This window comes from Acartia tonsa, chromosome 13, assembly GCF_053477335.1.
Source record: "Acartia tonsa isolate MP-2025a chromosome 13, ASM5347733v1, whole genome shotgun sequence".
Taxonomy (NCBI): domain Eukaryota; kingdom Metazoa; phylum Arthropoda; class Copepoda; order Calanoida; family Acartiidae; genus Acartia; species Acartia tonsa.
The window spans coordinates 41,336,131-41,358,454 of NC_137272.1; the positions used below are offsets into that span (position 1 = coordinate 41,336,131).

At 38.7% G+C, this 22,324-nt stretch overlaps 1 protein-coding gene across 2 annotated transcripts in view; it reads left to right on the forward strand.

The window, feature by feature from the left end:
- LOC145304705 (uncharacterized) overlaps positions 1 to 22,324 on the forward strand; it is a 133,882-nt gene that overhangs the window by 52,386 nt on the left and 59,172 nt on the right. For both annotated transcript variants that reach the window (XM_080146646.1, XM_080146647.1), the window contains exons 2-3: positions 13,392 to 13,582; positions 16,855 to 16,969. In XM_080146646.1, coding sequence (XP_080002772.1) covers positions 16,862 to 16,969 — 108 coding nt within the window. In that variant the 5' untranslated portion in view covers positions 13,392 to 13,582; positions 16,855 to 16,861. The remainder of the gene's footprint in view (positions 1 to 13,391; positions 13,583 to 16,854; positions 16,970 to 22,324) is intronic.

Genomic DNA, 22,324 nt, shown 5'->3' on the forward strand with positions numbered 1-22,324 from the left:
TTTCAACTAAAACTCCCAACCTAGTGATACAAACAGTGTTGGCTGTTAGGCTAGGAAGCCTCAAGTGACAACCCATTCATTGTAGTCCTGTATAACTTTGTGCCCGCCGTTTCACCGTTGACCCAATGGACCAGCATCAAGTCCCAGGAGGTGACCAAGCCCCAGGATGGCTCCAGGATGACCCTCAGCCGGCCCCAGCCGAGTACCGCAAGCTGATGCTGAGCAATCTGCCGGAGTTTAGAGGGCCGCCCAAGCAGTCCTGGTCGGCACATATCCGCCGACTGGAGATGTCATGGGCGGCTTACCGCGTGCCACCTCATGATTCCCTCAACCGCCGCAACGCCCTACTACTGTCATTGGTAGGGCAAGCGGCGGAAATGGCGTCCCATCTGTTTGGCGAGGCAGGCCAAGCCTTGACCTACGAACAGGTCAAGACCGAGTGTGAATTGTTATTTCGCCCTGCTTTTGAGTCCCAAACGCTTAAACAAGCGTTTAGGGACTACAAGCAACACTCGACAGAACCTATACAGGCGTACATATCAACAAAGTGCGCCTTGTATAGGGACGCCTACAATCATGAGGATCTTGAATTGTTGGTGGACGAATTAAACCGTGGAATTCGTAACGCCAATGTAAAACGCCTCATGATGAACCATGAAATTGCGAGTGTACCTGAGTACACTCGCAAGGCCATGTTCACCGTGACCATGGTTACTAAGCAGCTGAAGGAAGGTGTGTGCTTAGTGGACTCGACCGACGGGCTGACTGGATCTGCCTGCATCCAGTTGCCCCAATATGACGAGTCGGAGCCAATGGAGATTGGCTCCTTGGCTCCGGGTCTCCACCAGATGGGGAAGGTCGCTCCAGATGACAAGGTTCCAGGCCGCTGCTACCGCTGCCAGGGGAGAGGCCACCGAGCTCGAGACTGTCCAACGCCTGTGGAAGTTAGCCTAGAGGAGAGGCGCACCCAGCCACGCCGTGACCGTTCTGCCAAGTGTGAGCGTTGCCACTATGACGGCCACACGGCGGCCGAGTGTAGAGCTGACTGGGCCCAGGTAGCCAGCCGCAGGCGCACCGCCGACAAAGGTGCCCCTCCAGGGAAGCCCAGCAGAGTGGCCCATATGGAAGGGAGCGCGCCCCCAGCACCACCACCGCAAGCAGCCGCCCCCAGAGCTGCGGACCGAGCCGATGGGATGCCGCAGTTCGGGACTGTCCCAGCTAGGATCAACGTACTGGGCGGCGCGGCTGAGCCCAACCGGGTTGGCCTAGGCTTCAGTCTTAACCATCTGGGGCCAGAGCTGATACAGCCCAACAACATAGCCGAGCCAGAAGTGCTGAGGCCCCAGCCTTTCAGCCTCAACATGATGGAACCTGCCCGACTGAGCCTACCCAGCAAGAGTGGAGGGGCGCTGCCCAGCGTCCCTGAGGCGGTGTATGGGGAGGCCCTGGCAGCCGCGGAACGAGAGAGGCAGGAGGTGCTAGCCAGCACCTCTGCATCGATGTATGGGACGCCACCCGGCGTCGCCACCTGGGATGATGGGGGGGTGCTATCCAGCGCCTCCCACCGTGTGCCTGGGGCGACAACCGTCGCCGCCACCGAGATACCTGGATCCTGGAACGAGCCAGCCTCCAACCTGATGTCTGGGGCGACAACCGTCGCCGCCACCGAGAGACCTGAGTCCTGGAACGAGCCAGCGGTCCCAGAGGAAGGGGTGACACCCGTCACCCCCAGCCAGCCAGCGCCACCAGCCTGCAGGGAGAGCCCAGCTACATGCCAGCCAGCGCCACCAGCCTGCAGGGAGAGTCCAGCTACATGCCATCCAGAGCCCTCTACCAGCCAAGGGAACCCAGCGGCTCACCATCAGGATAAGTTGAATTTGTTAAATGTATTGAATCCAAAACCTTGTAAACACCCAGCCTTGCCTGTGCCCCCTGCACTTGAGGCTGGGGAGATTGAAAATTGGGAAAATAAGGACTTGCCTGTGCCACATGCACCTGAGTTCCTAGGGCAGGGGAGGGCATTGAGTAAGGGCGAGCCTGTGCCACATGCACTTCAGCCCCATGCCACTGGGCATGCCTTGGACCAGGGAAGGGAGCACTTAGGGCTAGGGGAGCCGACACCCAGGCAAGTGCCAGTCGCTTGCCAGTCTGTCATTGGGGAGGGTATCGGGGTGCCTCGGCCGCATACAGATAACGCTCAATGGAAATTTGTGTCTAGCCAGGAGCAGCCCAGCCGTGTCCAGCCCCAAGAAGCAGCCGTGACCAGAGCCGGAGATCCCCAGCCGCGTGCACGAGGAAGATGGTTACCTGGAAGCCTCTCCCATTGGTGGATGGTCCTGTGGGGCCTCCTGCTGGCAGCCGTGTGGCCTACAACCAGCTACGTCCTGGTGGGGTGGGACTGTGCCAACCCCACCCATGTCACGTCTTACAATAAAGAAAAGATGTGTGACACGGAGCCCCTACACCAGGAGGTGCCCCTGGGCCATGACATCCACGTCCTGCAGCAAGTCAAGGTGAGGGAAACCACTGGGTTCAGCTGTCAGCTCACCGTGTCCCAGTGGACATTCAGGTGTGGGGTATGGGGTCACCTTAAGGTGACCTCGGTCCCCACCCTCATGAGGCCAACCAAGATAGACCCAGAAGCGTGCCGAGACCTGGCCAGGAACCGAGTATACACGTTGCCAGGCAAGACCCAGCCACTGACGTTCCAGCTGAACCACCCCCTGTTCTTCACCATTGATATGGTGGGGGCACTCGTCAACAGCCCCGAGGGGGTGGGTTGCGAGGGGGAGGACGTCCACTTTGAGGGCCAGCTCTACCGCAATGAATTAGTGCTCCAGGAGCGGCGGCTGCTGGTCAAGGAGGAGACCTATGTGGTAGAGGATGGACGGGTGGAGTCCCAGTCTGACCACCTGACCCTCGATTGTCCCCATTCTGAGCTGTCCTGCATAACTGGGGAAGCAACCTACGTGTGGGACCACCTGGGAAGAGATTGCCCCTTGAGGCTGATCCGCAGCCTCCAGCCCAGCCTGGTGAGGGATGCATATCTGGTTGACCATCAGGCCCAGTTTTTCATCAACATGACCAGCCCCACCTCAATTGTGAACTGCGACTTCGAGGCCCATGCCACCAACCATCCAGCGTTGTTTGTGGCAGCTGACCCAGCCGCGGCTGCGCTGCCCCGAGTGTCGGCCAGGGATGTTGACGTTCCCCTTCAAGCACAGATCCATGCAGGTTATATTGGATTTACCCTGGAAACACGCATGAGAAGCACTGCAGCAGAAGAAGTAGCGGCCAACTGCTGGAAGCTCCAGCAACTAGATCCGGCCCACCCGGTGCGTGTCCAGGGGAGCACGTTCTCGGTACTGAGGGGAGACATCCTGCTGCAGCTGACCTGCCAAAGGCACAAGTATGTTGTCCGCGAACACAAGGAGTGTTGGGACAAAGTGCCAGTGGAGCCCACAGGTTTTGTAGACGCTGTGACGCGGGTATACAGTGAGCATGCCACCAAGATTCCCTGTTCCTCCACCTACCCCCTGACTGTGCACGCGGAGGAAGGCTGGATAGAGTTAACCCCTGCTCCCAAGAAGAGGCCACCCCCGCTGGATACGCCTAAGCAGTTGTTGACAGACCCCTTAGATGACTTCAGTTCAGGTGGTTTGTATTCACAGGCTGAGTTGAACGACTGGCAACAACTGCTGGCGTTCCCAGCATACAAGAGTGCCATGCTGACCGGCCTATCCTATGGCTCCTGCGTTCAGCAAGGCAGCTGTTCGGCCACAGGAGACCATGGGATAGTGTCCTACAACATTGACCGACTGGCGGAGGAAGGAGAGGCAGCCCTGGATGTCTGGGCAGGATTTAGACAAGCCATCCACGAGTGGGGAGATGGCGCCGCCATCCTGTGCTTGCTGCTGCTGATCCTCAAACTGCTGGGGGACCTAACCATCATTTCTCTGGCAGCAGCACAAGGAGGAGTCCGGGCAGCCCTGAATGCGATATCACAACTGTTCCTGTACCACCCAGCCTTGTATAAGAAGGCGATGGCTAGAGCCAGGCTCAACCATGCCAAGTCCCGGGACTTTTCAGTGGACTGGGATGCCATTCCCATCGGCAGGGAAGCAGCCGAGGAAATGGTGTCTATGAAATCAACGGACAGCGGGCATGACCGCCCAGGTAGGCCAGGACCGCCCTCTGGCAGACCCCGCGGCCCCTCAGGAGGACAGGCCGCTGCTCAGACAATCAACCTGGCAGCCAGTGCCCCAGCCGCTGCCAACATCAACCCGCAGGTCCCACTGCTGACCGTTCCAGCCACAAATGTGCCACCACCAAACCTGATACCTGCCGGCGCTGACCAACGTATCCAACCCAAGTCAGCCTCTGCCTTCTATCCCACATTGGGAGCCCATCAACCCTAAGAAGATACTCACCACTAGGATTCCATTGAATCATTATCGTTTGTATATATTTTAGCCCTAAGGAGCGGGCCGAAGGCCTCAACCACTGTCGGAAGTCTGGTAGGGAAACCATCTCCCAGCCTTCCGAGGGGAGAGTTGTGGTATTCGGCAACCGTGAGCCATGTCTATGGCACCCCTGATCTGGGGTTCGGTGGAGGGTCAATGGCCCTCCCCCGAGTCCTGGGGAAGGGGTCTAGTGACCCCCTCCCTACGCTTAGAATTAATGATTTGAATCTGTCATGTTTATTATGGTTAACTGTATTCTTAATTCTCCCCCACCCTTTCCAGGGATGGGGGAATCATTATTGCCCAAACTGACCATTGTATATGTATTATTTATGCTTTTATGTTATGATTATTTATTCCTATCCATGTAATTATTGTTTGTTGTATATAACTTCAGTATCTCTTAACCCTTCAATAAAGTGACAACTGAAAGTAGATGTTGATCATTATCTAGTGAAAGCTAGAGAAGCGTAGCTTCTCTATAGTAAGGTGTCCACGTCTGTCACACTGCCGTAATCTAATTGAACTCCGGTGTCTGCCATTGATCCTCGGCGGATACCACACTAGTATACATACATACATTATACGTTTTACTAAAATCATATTTAAGAACACAAGAATAATAACAACCATAAAAGCAAAGCTCAACAAAAGCTAAAACGAACAAACTAAAATTCTGTCCTAAAAGTCCTTCAAATTCAAGGCGGTTAATTCGCAGGACGTACTTTCCTTTCATTTATTGATATGCCATGCTATCAACATTGTGTCCAATCATCTAAAGAATTACCATTTCTCAAATTAAGTATCACTATGATGCTATGGTTTCATAATTACCTAATCCTTTTCTTTTTGTAGAAATCATCATATATGGGTTGAAATAGATATAACGTTCTATCATGCCTTAATTGACTAATATAGAAAAGTTTCTGATAAGTGTGTTTAATGTAATAAAAGAGTGAAATATGATACAAGAGAATAAATCGCTAAATTAAACTGTAAAATTTAATTCAAGGAAAACTTAAAAGTTTAAAGGAGGGAGGGGTCATTAGACTCTAGATTACACAAATTCCCAAAGTTTTTTTTTATAACCACGTTGATTTTTCTGTTGGCTCAAAGTTTTGAACTTTTATTTCATTTTGATTGGTTGGTTGCAAACTAGGAGCGTCCAAACTTTTCAACCAATAATTTTAATCTCCAGAAAGAATAATTTTGTTTATTATCATTGGGCAAACAGATCTATAGTATAGATGTATATACAGATAACTACCTCCCTTCCTTTTTCAAAGACCTCTTTCGCCTGCTTTTAAACTATTTTCTGCTACTTGGCTGTGTTAATATAAGCGATACCATTGGTTGATTTTCAATGACCCAATAGAAAGGTTGCACAAGGTTGATGCGATGGGGAGATACAGTCATTTAACCTTTTCTTCCTCTAGTGTTTTACTTTAATATTGGGGATGTACATCAATTTAAAATCTATTTGTCTTATCCCTTGAGATCCATGTCTAGGAAGAAATATTCTAATTGCTAAATATCAAGTATTGTCAATTTTCCAAAAATTATACCTTATTGCTGAAGTAATCTTTACATAAGATTTGTACTTTTTTTTGTGCGATTATGATATTGCTAATTTTCACACAGCTATACGTTACAGGCAGACGGACAAAGACAACCTATATGTATAAAAGCTTCGCTGTTAATAATCCTTAAACTTTAAATTGCTTCCTTCATCATAAAAACATATAGTTTAATAAACAAACCTTATATCACAGAGAGGGGGGATAGGACGATGAAAGATAAAATATTCTTGCTATTAATGGGTATGTTTTATCAGGGATCTAAAGGGATAGGACAATAGCTATAAATTGATTTACATCCCCAATTATGACACACAAAATTACCCCTTCTGTAGATTAAAAATTATTGATAGAAAAGTTTAGCCTCTACTGCTTTGGAACCATCCAATAAAAATTTTACTAAAGTACCCAAAGTTTTGAGGCTAAGAATATAATAACGTGGTTAAAAATGTTTGGGTACCAGTTTAGTTTACAGTTCATTGTCTCCTCCCTCCCTGAAATTCGAGGCCTATGTTTTTATCCTTGGCTAAGTGGCAGTATATGAAATTAACTAGCGGCCACGCCCCTAGAGGCCGTAGTGGCACTTTAAATGTTTTTTTTTGTTCAAGTCTCTACGATACCTCTTTATGTTGCGATCAAGTCTCTCAAATATTAAATTTTTTTTCTCGATTTATTTGTTATTTCTCTTTTTATAGGGTGGTGGTACCCTCCCCCAAAATAGTTATGAACCTTCCCGGGACTTATGAGAAGATACCCTGTTAAGGAGAACCTGATCGGTTCAGCGGTTACCGAGATCCTTCGGTACAGACAGACAAACATTGTGTTACTTTATTATAAGGATAATTTTCAAGGGTTTCAGTGATAGGACCATCTTAGATTGTAAGCTTTGTTTGTCATAAAATCTGCCTTAGGTAGCTGTTTCAGTTTCAGCCTTAGGGATGGAGGGATTGTAAATTACACTGGTACCCAAAGTTTTATAAACTCTCTCTCTTATACTTTGATTTAAAGGGGTAGTTTCACGAAATGCATTTTAACTGAATTTAGTGAACCGCATATTTTTTGCTAGTTAATGGGTTAAACTATATTTATATGGCATATATTTGAAAGAATTTCAATTTTCTACCACGTAGTTTTGAAAATATCAAGACTTGAAAATCGTCTTTTTGTGATATATGCAATTTAAAAAGATGATTTTCAAGTCTTGATATTTTAAAAACTACGTGGTAGAAAATTGAAATTCTTTCAAATATATGCCATATAAATGTAGTTTAACCTATTAACCAGGAAAAAATATGCGGTTCACTAAATTAATTTCAAATGCATTTCGTGAAACTACCCCTTTTGATTACTTTAATTAGATCATGATTGGTTGATTTAAACTATCAGTGTCCAAAGTTTCAAAGCAGTAATGTTAACCTTCAAAGGGGGTAATTTTGTTTATTATAATTGGGAGTGTACATATCATCCCAATAACTACCAACAGCGTTTATGTATAGCTTTATATTATTTTCTTTGCATAAGCATTCCCCTTTTTGGATTACGAAGGGCATGTTATACGCCCCAGAGTGGTGAGAAGGGGGTAGAAAATAACAAATACCCCACCCCCCTTTCTCTCCAAAAATAATTATTTTTCTTGAATGTTTCACACTCGCTTTAAATTTACCCCCCTTGAACGAAAAAAAAAACACCCTCCTCCATAAAAGTTCCCATGCTTGCCCCAGCGGGGTGTGTGTGTGTGGGGGGGGGAGGTTGAGATGCAAATCAGGAATATAAGGTTAGGTAATATACACAGAAGAAGAAAAAAACAAGGACGATTACTTACATTAGAAGTGAAGTTGTTTGAAATTAAAACCAAAATAAGCGAAAAGAATGGAGAAAAAAAGATTATGCTTTTTGTACATCCTTATAATATAGTAACAGGATGTTTATTTGTCTGTTTGTGTGTTTGTATGTTTGTACCGAATAATCGCGCTAACCGTTGAATCGATCAGGTTCTCCTTTACAGGGTAGCTTCTCATAGGTCCCTGGATGGTTTTTAACTATATCGGGGAATGGTACCACCACCCTCCCAAGGGAAATCACACAAAAAAATATTTTTTTTTTATAATATTCTTGCTTTTTCGTAGAGACTTTAACGAAATATAGACATGAAATAATTAAAACAAACATTTAAAGTGCCACTAGAGGCCTCTAGGGGCGTAGCCGCTAGTATTAGCATATTATTGTACACTAATATGCAGATTCTAAAAGCCGTGATTGCAAAAACTGCATTCATTTATGATTCCTGACTAAGTGAATATGCGAGCACTGCAATCTTGTCATAATTGGTTGCACTCCATGGAGGATTGAGGATAAGAGGAGAAATTACCCACCACTTATCTCCTGCACATTTTTTCTTAACTTAAAATCCCCAAAAGAATAGATAGGACTGCGTACTTTTAATTTAATATTGTCATTACAGGATTTAATTTTTAAAGTCATCATCATTGCTTTTTAGTACTTGTTAGAACATAGGCCACGCACAATGGTTCTTCAATCTTCCTTGGATTTGGCAAAATCAGAGGCATTGTTGAAAGAGGCATAAAATTCTTAAATCTTATGGAAACATTAGTTCAACTCTTTACCTCCTTTCTCAACGAGATATTGCTTATTGAAGGAAAGACTCCTAACTTTTACTTATTTATTCTTTGGGACCCTGGTCGTCGCTAATTGACTAGGTTAGGTACACTCTTTACATGATTATTCTTTTGGACATTGAAGTTAGTAGCTAGAATAGTTTAATTTTAAACAAACTAAAGTTACACTCTTTAATTTAGCTTTCAAAGAAATATAGCTCTCAAAGAAATGAACTCCTACTCTTTCCATGTTTATTCTTTGGAACCCTGATAGTTGCTACTTGAGTAGTTTGATATTAAAGAAACCAAATTTACACTCTTTTCCTTAGTTCTCAAAGAATTTTAGCTCTTAAAAGTAAGGAACTCTACTCTTTATATGTTTATTCTATTGGACAATGATAGTCGCAACTTGACTAGTTTAATTTTAATCAAATATTAGGTATACTCTTTACTTAAGTTCTCAAAGTAATAAACTCATAAAAGTAGGACACTTCTACTCTTTACATATTTATTCTATGGGACAATGTAGGTAGCATCTTGACTAGTTTAATCTCAAACAAACAGTTGTTGCACTCTACCTAATTTCTCAAAGAAATATAGCTCATAAAAAGGAACTCCTACTCTTTATATGTTTATTCTATGGGACCTTGATAGTCGCAACTTGACTAGTTTAATTTTAAACAAATATTAGGTATACTCTTTACCTAAGTTCTCAAAGTAATAAACTTATAAAAGTAGGACACTTATACTCTTTACATATTTATTCTATGGGACCTTGATAATCGCAGCTTTACTAGTTTAATCTCAAATAAACATTAGTTATACTCTTTACCTAAGTTCTCAAAGTAATAAATTTTTAGAGGGAGGTCACTTCTACTCTTTACATGTTTATTCTATGGGACCTTGATAGTCGCAGCTTGACTAGTTTAATCTGAAACCTGAAACCCTTGTTGCAAATGTTTGGATGTTGATATTTTTGCCACGATGATTAGCAACAATGATAACAGATTCTTGCATAGCCAAACTGCAATCCTCAAATTCGCACAACTAGAGCCAGGATTTAAGGATAGAACAGTCAATCAACCCTCCACCCAAAGGTGTTAAACTCAACCTTTGGTAACTCATAATTATTGGAGGGATGAAAGGGTTGTAGCCAGGGATAGGAAAAAGTTAGGGATAGTTAATGAATTTAATTGAACTTTGTCTTTTATTGGAGGGAAGTGTTGACGTTTTTCTGCACTTCTATAACAGGACATTTTTTTATGATACGGGGAATAATATTCTGGGGGAAAGCTCTATTTATCTTACATTGACATATATCTGTATCCTTGCTAATCAACAATGATATTTAAGAATTAGCTTGTTTGTCTTAATGCTTTTTACTTTGTATTGGTTCTACTATACTAGCATTGTTACTTTTTATCATACTAGCAGCTGCGCCCCTAGTATCTAGGGGCTCTATATCTAATGAATATGGAAGGGCAGAAAAATAGCATAAAACCATACCTACCCGGACAGACGGACAAATTGAGTTATAGAGCCTGTTGTAATTGCTACTGAATATTGAGTATAGTATAATAAAGACATTTTGAGGCAAATAATTTCATCTTTGGTGATATATCCTTGTCCTTTTTTTTTGCATTGCATATTACGTCAGAAAATAATATTTATAATTTGTGTTGCCAAAAAATAATAATAAATTATACCTTTCTTAAACTCAACAAGAAAAATTATATTCACAAGTAGCTTAGCTATAAGAAGCTTAATGAATCTTTTATTATTAATAAACAATAAAGTGTTGTACAGTAATAATATATCTAGAAATCTTAGGGCATTTTTGTCTAATTATTAGTTACTCTAACATCTCAAAATTAAAGGCCTTTAATGATTATTTAAGACATATTTTCCTAGTTAAAGAGTAGCTCCTCTACTAAAAATGTAAAGTTTTGCATAACCTGCTTTGTTTCTTAATATTTTAATTACTATATTGGATATTTCAATATTATAATTTATTATAAACTAGCGACTTCGCCCCAAGAGGTAGTTTAACATTTTTTTTCTTCAACTTAAGTAGTTCTGGTGCTGCCATTTTATGTGAAGTAGTTTCCCCAGAACTTTTTTTTTTGAGGGGGGGGATATCCCACCCCCAAAAGAATAACTTAAAACCACCACAGGACCAATAGGTATATACCCTGAAGAGTAGAATCCGACCGGTTCAGTGGTTACCGAGATCTTAAGGGACGGTCAGACATCAAACTACTTTTTATTATAGATAAGTTGCAACAATTTGAAAAAATCTTCCATAGATTAAATCATTGGTAAAAAAAAGTCTGTACAATACAATTAAGATCCAATGAAACTCCCCAGAAAATTTAAGCTATCGAATGAAAGATTGTGTTTTTAAATTTTGGAGACCAGTAAAAATTACAGTCTAATGTCCTCTCCCTCCCTGCTTATAAATAATTCTTTTCAGTTTATAAATTTTTCAATTAAGATTATTGAAAAAAAATCCTTTATTAAATGAAATAATCTTATTGGCCTTTGAAAAACTTCATACAATAATCGAATGAAAATATTAAAGCAGAGAAGACATAGATTTAGGTTCCTGCTCTACAACTGGAGCATGTCTAAACGTCTGTCTGTACGTCCATAATTACTAATCCCACTTTATCTAAGATAGGAAATTACCAATGTACATTGATAATACACAAAATTACCCCTTCTGAAGATTACAATTAGTGGTTGTAACGCTCAACTTAATTAACCAACCAATAAAATTCACCTAAGTCCCCAATGTTATTAAGCCAACGAATAAGAAAACGTTATTATAAAACTTTGGGGACTATTGTAATAAACAGCTCATTGTCCCTTTTCTCTTTCTGATATCTTTAACATCTTTAGCATAAAAATAGATTGTATAATATAAAAAAAAATTATTTTAATAAGGATGTATTTTACTATTGGAAAAGTAATATTCAAAATAGTTTTTCTTTAAATAAAATAATCTTTCAGAAAAATTTAATCAAAACGACCATTTTAGTTTGTTTATGAGCAACTTATGGACATAATATTCCTTGTTTTTGCTTTTTATATTGAGATATTATATGAATATTAAAGATATTTTCAGAACAGTTAGTTATTCTTCTTTCTAATTGCATATACATATATATATTTATTACGGCTTTAAGAGAAACACACACACACACACACTCACACACACACACACACACACACACACACACACACACACACACACACACACACACATGTAAAGTAGAGAAGTAGAAAGGGAGAAAGTGCATATTTCTCATGGATAAAGAGAAACTGATTTCACGACCTTTGTCTGCAAGCTCTAATTAAGCAACATGTATAGTGATAAAATTGAGTAAGGCCTGTTTATGGGCAAAGTTATGTCGACAAATCTTAACATCAGCGACATGTGACTGAAAAAGCAGCAATATGTGACTTTCCTCATATTGAACCACAAAAGACATTTTTTATTAAATAAATGAATTTCAATGCTTAATTTAGGTTAGGTTAAGTAAAGGTTAGAAGAGTCATTGTGTTGTTTTCTCTCAAAAATTCGGTGCTTTAATGAAAACACGAAAACACTCAGCAATATGTTGAAAGAGAGAGAAAAATCTTCTATTGTCCTATCCCTTTAGCTCTACAAGAATTATAAGAAGTTGAAAAGAGAAGGGGGAGAGGGGTAGAAGATAGATAGATAAAAATTCAGGTGGTTAGAAGGTTTCTAAACTATTTCTATCATTGATATTACAGTAGAGTTGCGATACTATGATAGTCAATATTCTAATGTGATTTTATGTAATTAAAAATCTTAGAAACGGCTGTAGTAAAGAGAGAGTTGGACATAACTATCTATATACTGGACATAACACGCACACACATACACACACACACACACACACACTGAAATACCTACCCAAACCCAAATACACTATAGTGGTAAATTTTTGAGTGTGTTGTGGGTGTGTAAGGGGGGGGGGGGGTGATGGGTAAATCTACCAACCTATCATAGAGCAACAAAACCAGATTTCTTTACTAACCAACAACACTACTTTATAATACACATAAAAGTATATTTAAAATAGCACATATAGCGATTTACAAAAAGATTAATGATTTTTAAAAATAAAGTATAGTTTGAAAAAAAAAACAAATTTTTGTAAATATTATAATATTACAATCTAGTTAAAAAGAACTAATTAATAAAATGTTATAATCTAACTTACCTTATATATGAAGGGATTTTAGAATTAAAAATACACCATTTACTAATTTAAGGAAATTTCAACGAGCCGAAATATCTTTATTCATGATTTGTTGACATTACCTGCCAAACTATTCAGGGATTTAAAGGGATAAGACAATTGCCGATAAATTGACATACATCCTCAATGGTGATACACAAAATTGCCAAAATCCAAATTAGTGGTTTAAACTTTTGAACACTCAAGTTAAAGAAACAACCAATCAAAAGTCACTATACTCCACAAAGTTGTTAAGCCAACGAATAAGAAAACATTAATATAAAACTTTGGGGACTAGTGTAATAAACAGTCCATTGTCCTCTCTCTCTCTCTATGCAAAATATTACTTGTATGTACTTTTTTACATGGTTCTAATTTTCCCAAAATGTTTAGGAATGACCGACAGAATGTCACTCAAAGAAAATTTTCAAAAAATAATAATAAATAGGTATCTTTTTCTTTCAGAATGAAGCGTAAAGCAGCGCGGTGTGATTGGCTTTGCTTGACCCACGACCAACACTGCAGCGACTAGTACAACAAGAACGAAAACAACACCAAGCTGACCCATGAGTAGCGTAGCGAAGACGATACTAGTTACTAATACAAGAAATCAAAAGAAAAGCTTAACTAGGCAAATCTAGGAAAGCTTAATGAAGGTAAAATGTTTAAAAACAAGGATGACAACATTCTTAAAAGCGAAGAATGACCTAATATTAACAAATATTTTGATATTAAAGAAACAAAGCTTAAATTGTAAATATACAGGACGCCTATTATTGAATCCTACTACAATAAAAAACGTATTATGCTTATGCCTAATCCTCTTATGAATTACCCTATCAAAAAATTAAGCTGAAAAGTATGATAACATCTATAAAGGTAAGGTTTTGAAACGGTAAGACAAAGGGACATTAACATTTGAGTGTCAAAACTTAATAACTAGAATATAGATTTAAAAGTCTATAAAAAAATTATATGTAGATATGTTACAAAACTGCCTAAACACAGGATACTGTAAGACAGACAGATTAACCCTAATTTAGAAATCTATTTTTTTAGTTTCTTTCAAATGTATACTTACACACAAAAATGCAACATGACTGGTCGAAAAAAACGCCCAGAACTTTTTTGGTATTGACCTTATATTTGTCACTGTGGCACTTATCCCCCCCCCCCCCCCTAGATATACCACACTTTTCTGGGATCTTGCTGAGTCAAGTATCAACTGTTGGGAATATCAAAGGATGACTCCATGCAAAATTTGAGCCGGATCCGGCCAAAACCGGCCGTGAATTTTATGAAAAACCGGTTTTTTCCGGTTTTTTCCGGTTTTTAAGGGGTATCTGTAAATCGATTCAGCTGGAGCAAAACCGGTTGGAGGTACAAAAAATTTTACTTCATATGAAATTTAGCCAATGCAATTGCCTACAAAAATGTACTTCATCATCAACTTGATTGGACAACTCTTTCCCCTCCTAAATGTCCATTAAAACCTCGGAAACGGCAAAAATCGCCAAAAATCACGCCTTCGGCGAGGAATAACGGCTAAACGGTCAGCCGGAGGCGAATGAAACATATATAAAGAAATGTCCGCCTCAAAAAGTTGTTCAACATCAAAGAGATGCTTGAAGTCTCTAAAACGACTCCTTCCCCTCCTTCAAGGGGAAAAACTGAAAAAACGTGATTTTCAAAAGTATGCCCACTTCGTGGGTGTGGGGGGAACTGAACCCGTCACCCCAGGGTCACCAAATATAAAGTCTAGGCGGCCCACAATGCTGAATTTTCACCAAGTGAAAGTCTTGTGTCATTATATCTTATGAGAAAAAAGTTATTAATTAATTAAAATTTCAAATTGTGATTTTTTGATGGATTTCTTTGATGAAATGACAGGCTGGTCAATTTTTAGGCCATTTTTTGCGGTTTTTGGGCCGTCACGCTCAAACGGTTTGAGATAATCTCACGGGACTTTTTGCCCGACCTAAGTCTGGTTATTTGTGAGGTCTAAGAAAAAAAAATCCCGGATTGGATGAAGCATACTATCGCTGTGCGCCGTCAAAAATCACTGGTTGGCTCATTTTGCCCCCTCAAACCCTCACCTCGTGCCATTTTTCTGTGTAAAGATTATAATTATAATCTTTTGCATAAGTCTGATTTTTTTTCCTAGACCTCACAAATAACCAGACTTAGGTTGGGCAAAAGGTCCCGTGAGATTATATCAAACCGTTTGGACGTGACAGCCCAAAAACTGCAAAAAAATGGCCTAAAAATTGACCAGCCTGTCATTTCATCAAAGAAATCCATCAAAAAATCACAATTTGAAATTTTAATTAATTAATAACTTTTTTCTCATAAGAGATATTGACACAAGACTTTCACTTGGTGAAAATTTAGCATTGTGGGCCGCCTAGACTTTATATTTGGTGACCCTGGGGTGACGGGTTCAGTTCCCCCCACACCCACGAAGTGGGCATACTTTTGAAAATCACGTTTTTTTCAGTTTTTCCCCTTGAAGGAGGGGAAGGAGTCGTTTTAGAGACTTCAAGCATCTCTTTGATGTTGAACAACTTTTTGAGGCGGACATTTCTTTATTTATGTTTCATTTGCCTCCGGCTGACCGTTTAGCCGTTATTCGCCGCCGAAGGCGTGATTTTTGGCGATTTTTGCCGTTTCCGAGGTTTTAATGGACACTTAGGAGGGGAAAGAGTTGTCCAATCAAGTTGATGATGAAGTACATTTTTGTAGGCAATTGCATTGGATAAATTTCATGTGAATTAAAATTTTTTGTACGTCCAACCGGTTTTGCTCCAGCTGAATCGATTTACAGATACCCCTTAAAAACCGGAAAAAACCGGTTTTTCATAAAATTCACGGCCGGTTTTGGCCGGATCCGGCTCAAATTTTGCATGGAGTCATCCTTTGATATTCCCAACAGTTGATATTTGACTCAGCAAGATCCCAGAAAAGTGTGGTATATCTACCCCCCCCCCCACAAGTAGTTTGATAAAAACATATTTTAAAAATGAATTTAAAGAAAATTATTATTATTTTTATGCTTACTTTTGAGGGGGAGCTCTAACCCTTTGGAGCTTATATCTTTTGTTCCCTGACCCTACAAGTTATCAGGACCTAATATAAACTAACCTACAAACGAAAAATACCCACCCCCCTTATTTTCATTTTTTTTTCAAACATAAGGGATGGGGTATTTTTAGTCCATAGACGCTTAAAGGGAACTATACTGAACTTTTTAGCAAAGCATCGTGGGTTTTAATCTGTGCTCGGTCATACTCAACAATTATTAGCGCGGCATTAGCGCTAAATATAATCCGCCTGTCAGTGGTCAGGTGCAAGTTTGTTTCATATCACGTGACATGCTAGAGATGTTGGCATTGTATAGTAGGGTGGCAATGCATTGGTCAATACAAATGTAAAGGTTGCGTAATTCCTAGGTCATGCCAAAAACGATTATAAATATATGCAGAAAAGGATGTAATCTACAATCCTTTCTTCTCCCAAAACACTAGTTATCAGATCCAATTGTTTCATTTACATGACTGGCTAGCCGTTTCTTTTATATAAAATGACATATCTTTAAATCAGCTGATAACGTTGCGCCGAAAATATTAACACAGCCAAAACCATATAAAAGAACAATAAGCAATTTGCTAGCAGAAGAAAAGGGTCTCTGCACTTGGGGCAGGTAGTTGTCAGGATTATACATCTGTACTTATAAGGGATCTGTAGGGATAAGATAATGGCCGTTAAATTGATGTATATCCCCAATATTGATATACAAAATTACCCCATCATAGATTACAATTAGTGGTTGAAACATTTGGACATTCAACTTAATGAATCAACCAATCAAATTCAATAAAAGTTCCCAAAGTTGTTAAGCAAACGAATAACTTATACATTTCTTGTTTAGGGCAATCATGTTCCAGAAACATTCCATGTTATCCTTGAAGAAGAAGTCAAAATCTCTGGGCCATTTGACCGCCATCAACCAATATTCACCTTACTCGCCAGAACAGCAACCTAAGGTCAGTGTAGAATATAATTGTGCTACTGGTTTCAAACTTTGTCGGTTTTTGTTAAAAGCAGCTGTTTTTGTTAACAGTTATAGAATTGTTTTACTGGTTTCAATCTTTTTTTCTTCTTTTGTAAATGTCCAAAATCATTCATTAACTTTAACCTAAACAGTAACATATAGGAGTATGTATAGAATTGTTCTACTGGTTTCAAACTTTCCTTTTTTCTTGATTATTTTATTCATGACCAAAATATTTTCTCTTATATCAAAAATATATGATAGAATCATCTATTCTTAATGGCTTAAAACTTTATATTATAATTTTAAGGCTATTTCTAATACGAAAGACTTATAGATACACCTAAAATATCTTTGGCTTTAAGGCATTTTACAATGAAACTTATATACACACAAAACACACACTCTCACACACACACACACACAAACACATACATGCACAGAAAATGCAGGCAAATGTAATTGAAAGGGCTATTTCCAGAAAGAACAGAAAAAACTGGTGGCCAAACAAAAACTTTAAATATTTGTACTTATTCATAGGCCTTTAATCCTACAGGGATCTTTAGGGATAAGACAATGGACGATAAGTTGATGTTCACCCCCAATTATGATTGTCATTTGTCTTTGCTAGTTTGTACAAACTAATCTAGATAAAATAAAGGATAATTAAGGTTTTAATGAGATAACACATAAATATTTTTATATTTAAATATGTTAAGATCAATGGAAGTAAAAAACTTTCTCGTATTCATTCGAATCCGGTGGATAGGAACCGGTTCTCATCCATACGAAAAAACTATGTCTAGCATCGTATTACATCCAGCTTTCTACGAATATAGAAATGAACGATCATAAGATTAAAACCAGTTTTTTAGCCGGTGCCTCCGGCACCTCGGGTTTAAAAAAACTAGTTTTAATCTCATAATTGTACTTTCTATATCCGCGGAAAGCCGTTTATAATACGATGCGAGAAATAACTATTCTCGTATTCATTCGAATCCGGTGGATAGGAACCGGTTCTCATCCATACGAAAAAACTATGTCTAGCATCGTATTATATCCAGCTTTCTACGAATATAAAAATGTACAATCATAAGAGTAAAACCAGTTTTTTAAGCCCGTGCCGTCGGCACCTCGGGGCTAAAAAAACTGGTTTTAATCTTATAATTGTACATTCTATACCCGCGGAAAGCTGTTTATAATACGATGTGAGAAATAACTATTAATACATCCTTTAATTTACCTAAAGCTAAAAATATTTTTCAAATGTCAAAAAATATAGTAAATTCCATATGGGACGGTCGAAAAAAATGGACCAAGATTGGTTTTACCAACAGAAAAAAAAATGCTTGAATCAAAATTGCCGATAACCGTCCGTTTGTTCTCCCCGTAGAGGGATAGATAACTGGACGACAAATGTGCATGTCCATCGGTCGATTTGTCATTTTTTTTACTTAATTTATGAGAACAAGATACGTTATTATAGTTTCAGCAAAATTAGATTGTTATTTCTACACTCCCCCCCCCCAAAAAAAAAAAAATATTTTTTTTTGCAATTAACCTATCCCTGAGGTATGATACAAGTGCAAAAGCGGGGGTTGGATAATGAAGGGGTGGTAAAGGTTTATAGTAGAGATTTAAAAGACTGCTCTATAAATGTATAGTTTTAGGTGATCTTTAGGGATAAGACATTGGATTATTTACTTTATCATAATGATTACTTTAGCTTTAAAATAAGTTATTAAAAAGCCATCAGTAAATAAAAATATTGACTTTTTAACAGAGAAGTTTTTCTCTTTGAGATAGTGTGTCTGTCCTTCTGTCTGTAATGGTGCTCTCAATCTGGTTCTCTCTCTAATTTTAAACTTAACACTCCCCCCCCCCCCCGGCTTCCCTTCTGTCTGTAATGGTGCTCTCAATCTGGTTCTCTCTCTAATTTTAAACATAACGCCCCCCCCCCCCCCCCCGGCCCCCCTTCTGCCTGTAATGGTGCTCTCAATTCGGTTCTCTCTCTAATTTTAAACTTAACACAACCCCCTCCCCCCCGTTTCTGTCTTTCTCTCTCTCTCTTATTTTCTCTTTTTCTTTTTATTTTTGCTTTCTAACAGCTTCGCTAATATTGGACGGAATCGTTCTTGCTCTTTTTTTCTTCTTGATAATCAGGAAAGGAGGAGACATTGCCTGTAAATTACACTAGTACCTAAATTTTTATAACCACGTTATCTTATTGGCTAAAAACTTTGGGTACTTTAGTTCCAATCTAGTAGTGTCCAAACTTTTCGACCTATGATTTTAATCTATAGAAAGGGTAATCTTATCCTTTTATATAAAGTTGTAAGCTTTTTTCTGTCTGTAGCAAAGGATCTCGCTAACTACTGTACTGATGTGGTTCTCCTTTACAGTGAAGCTTCTTAAAGGTCCTGAGGTGGTTTAAGGCTATTTTTTGCCCTTCCATATCCCTTTGAATATAGAGCCCCTAGATGCTTGGGGCGCATCCGCTAGTTTTTTTTTATAATTGTGGATGTATATCAATTTATCGTCCATTGTCTTATCCCTTAAGACCCATGTTAAAAAGCCTTCGGGTACACGAGTATGAGTACTTGTAATTTTAAAATCAAATTGCAATTGTTCATGAATGTAGGGACTAGACAATGGACAATAAATCAATCTTTCCCCAAAGTATTAAATACGCCCTATGTAGGTTTAAAAATTGAGGGAAATGAAAGGGATTTTGAACTTGTTTTAGCGCTATTGCCCTATACCTCCATGCTATTGTAATGCATTTTAGGGAGTGATATTTCATCTGAGGAAAAACTCTAGTTCAACAAACTGTTTCTCTTAAATATAAGAGTTATTTTTGGAGAGAAAAATCTTATTTTCTTACTTTTTCCACCAATTGAAACAAAACAGTATGTCATAAAATTATTTTTTTTTGTTAAATCAAATTAAAGAAGGTTTTTTTTAAGTAGTAAGCCCTTTGATTAAGAGTAATTTGTGTTTTTCAATCTCTAAAATACACAAAGAAACAAGAAAAAACGATATTTTATTGGAAATATTCTAGTATAAAGAAAAGATTTGAGCTATTCAATTAAAACAACCCAAAGTTTTGAGCCAACTAATAAGATCAAGTGTATATGAAACTTTTTTTACCATAGTAATTTCCAGTCCAATGTTCCCTCCCTCCCTATTATTTATAGAGTAGCTGCACTGTGTAGTTAACTAGCGTAGGTAGAAATATAATAATAATATTTGCCTTTTCTGATTTCATTTTAGATATACCCAGTAGTTCTCATATACTGTTTTATATTCAAGTAGGCATTTTAGCAATTTTTGATCAACATCACATTCTTTCTCACATTTCATAATTATTAGTAGCGAAGCTACTCTATAATTCGAAATGTCCGCCCGTCCGTCTGTCAGAGACAGAGTGGGGGAAACGTGATTTTCTCGGCCCCTTTTTAAGGTAGAAACCTGAAATTTTCAGGGATTAAATATGTTGACATTCCACATATTTTCACAAAGTTTCATGAAGATTCGTCAATTAATTGGGGTGCTAGATCGATTCCTACATTTTTAAGTATTTATGAATATCTCAACTCCTATTCAAGGTAGACGGCTGAAATTTTCAGGGATTAAATATTAATATTCTGCATACTTTTATTAAGTTTTAAAGAGATTTGTCTATTGGTTGCGGTGCTAGTTCGATTCCTAGATATTTAAGTTTTCATGATTTTATTTACTCCTATTCAAGATAGACGGCTGATATATTAAATAAGTTTACAATTTACATATCCCCACTAAGTTTCATTTAGATTTGCTTATTTGTTGAGGTACTAGATCGATTACTAGTTTTCACGTTATAAATCTTAAAAGGTTTGGTGACTTTTTAGTTTAATGTTTTTTTCATGAAACTGCTCTATAGTTCATTTTTTCTGGATATCTATCAATGATCTTTGAGCTTCGCTACTGTTGTCACCCTCGTTTTTAATACAATACTATATTGCCATGTAAGAGTAGGGGATATAGCTTGACCTAGAAACAGTATCAATAAATACTTTGTACATTTAGGACTTTTGTATGATGAATGTTCAATTAAATGGTCAACGATATTTTGTAGTCTACTAACGATTCGATTGCACTATCTTTGTTTGAAAGTTTTAAATTGTATAGTTATGAGTTGATCCTTTTTAAAATGCAGTTTACCAGTCCTTCAATTAATCTTTATGACAAGTGTCTGATGTAATCAATACACCTGAATATATTACCTGGAAAAAGAAAGGAAAAAAACTTTAAGGAATGGAGGTAGTGCTTTTATACAATTTTGATTGTTTTAGGTGGCTTTTTTATGTTTTTATTAAAACATAACATAATTTTTAAAAATAAACTTAGAAAATAGGGAAAGGACCTATGACATGTTCCCGTAAAATAAAATTCATATTTAATTCAATTAGTACAATGAAATTACCTTTTAGACTGCAAAATGCCACTTTTTGTGATTGTTATGATATTATTAATTTATTATAACATCAAAAGCTTTGCAAAATCACAATTAAATTGTTATAAAAATCTAAAATTAGATTTGTAAGTTGATTTAAGTTTTTTTTGTCTTTTTAAGATCTTTCTCACCACTGATCTATCAATTTCTCCATCTTAGGATATGTTCACATAGTTTCCATGATGGTTTTATGCTATTATGTTTCGAAAATCCTCCTCTTTCTCATAAGGAGCCCACAGATACGAAATAAAAAGAGAGGGGTAGGTTTCTGGTAAAATCCGTAAAGGTTATATGTTATAAGTAAAAAACATTAGTAGAACGATAAAAATTTATGTTAACTTTTAAAATTTTTGTTGTCTTTAGTTCTTTTCAATAAGAAATACACATATTTAGTGAATATTATCGTTCTACTACTATTTTTAAGCCTTAAAACACACACCTTTACAGATTCTACCAGAAACCTACCCCTCTCTTATTACTGGAACACTTTATTTCTCCAATATATAATTGGAGATTAATGTATCCTACCAAATCCTATTCCTGGATCCCTGAACTCAGCCAGTCTACCAAATCCTATCTCTGTATCCCTGAACTCAGCCAGCCTACCAAATCCTATCCCTGGATCCCTGAACTCAGCCAGCCTACCAAATCCTATCTCTGTATCCCTGAACTCAGCCAGCCTACCAAATCCTATTCCTGTATCCCTGAACTCAGCCAGCCTACCAAATCCTATCCCTGGATCCCTGAACTCAGCCAGCCTACCAAATCCTATCTCTGTATCCCTGAACTCAGCTAGCCTACCAAATCTTATTCCTGTATCCCTGAACTCAGCCAGCCTACCAAATCCTATCC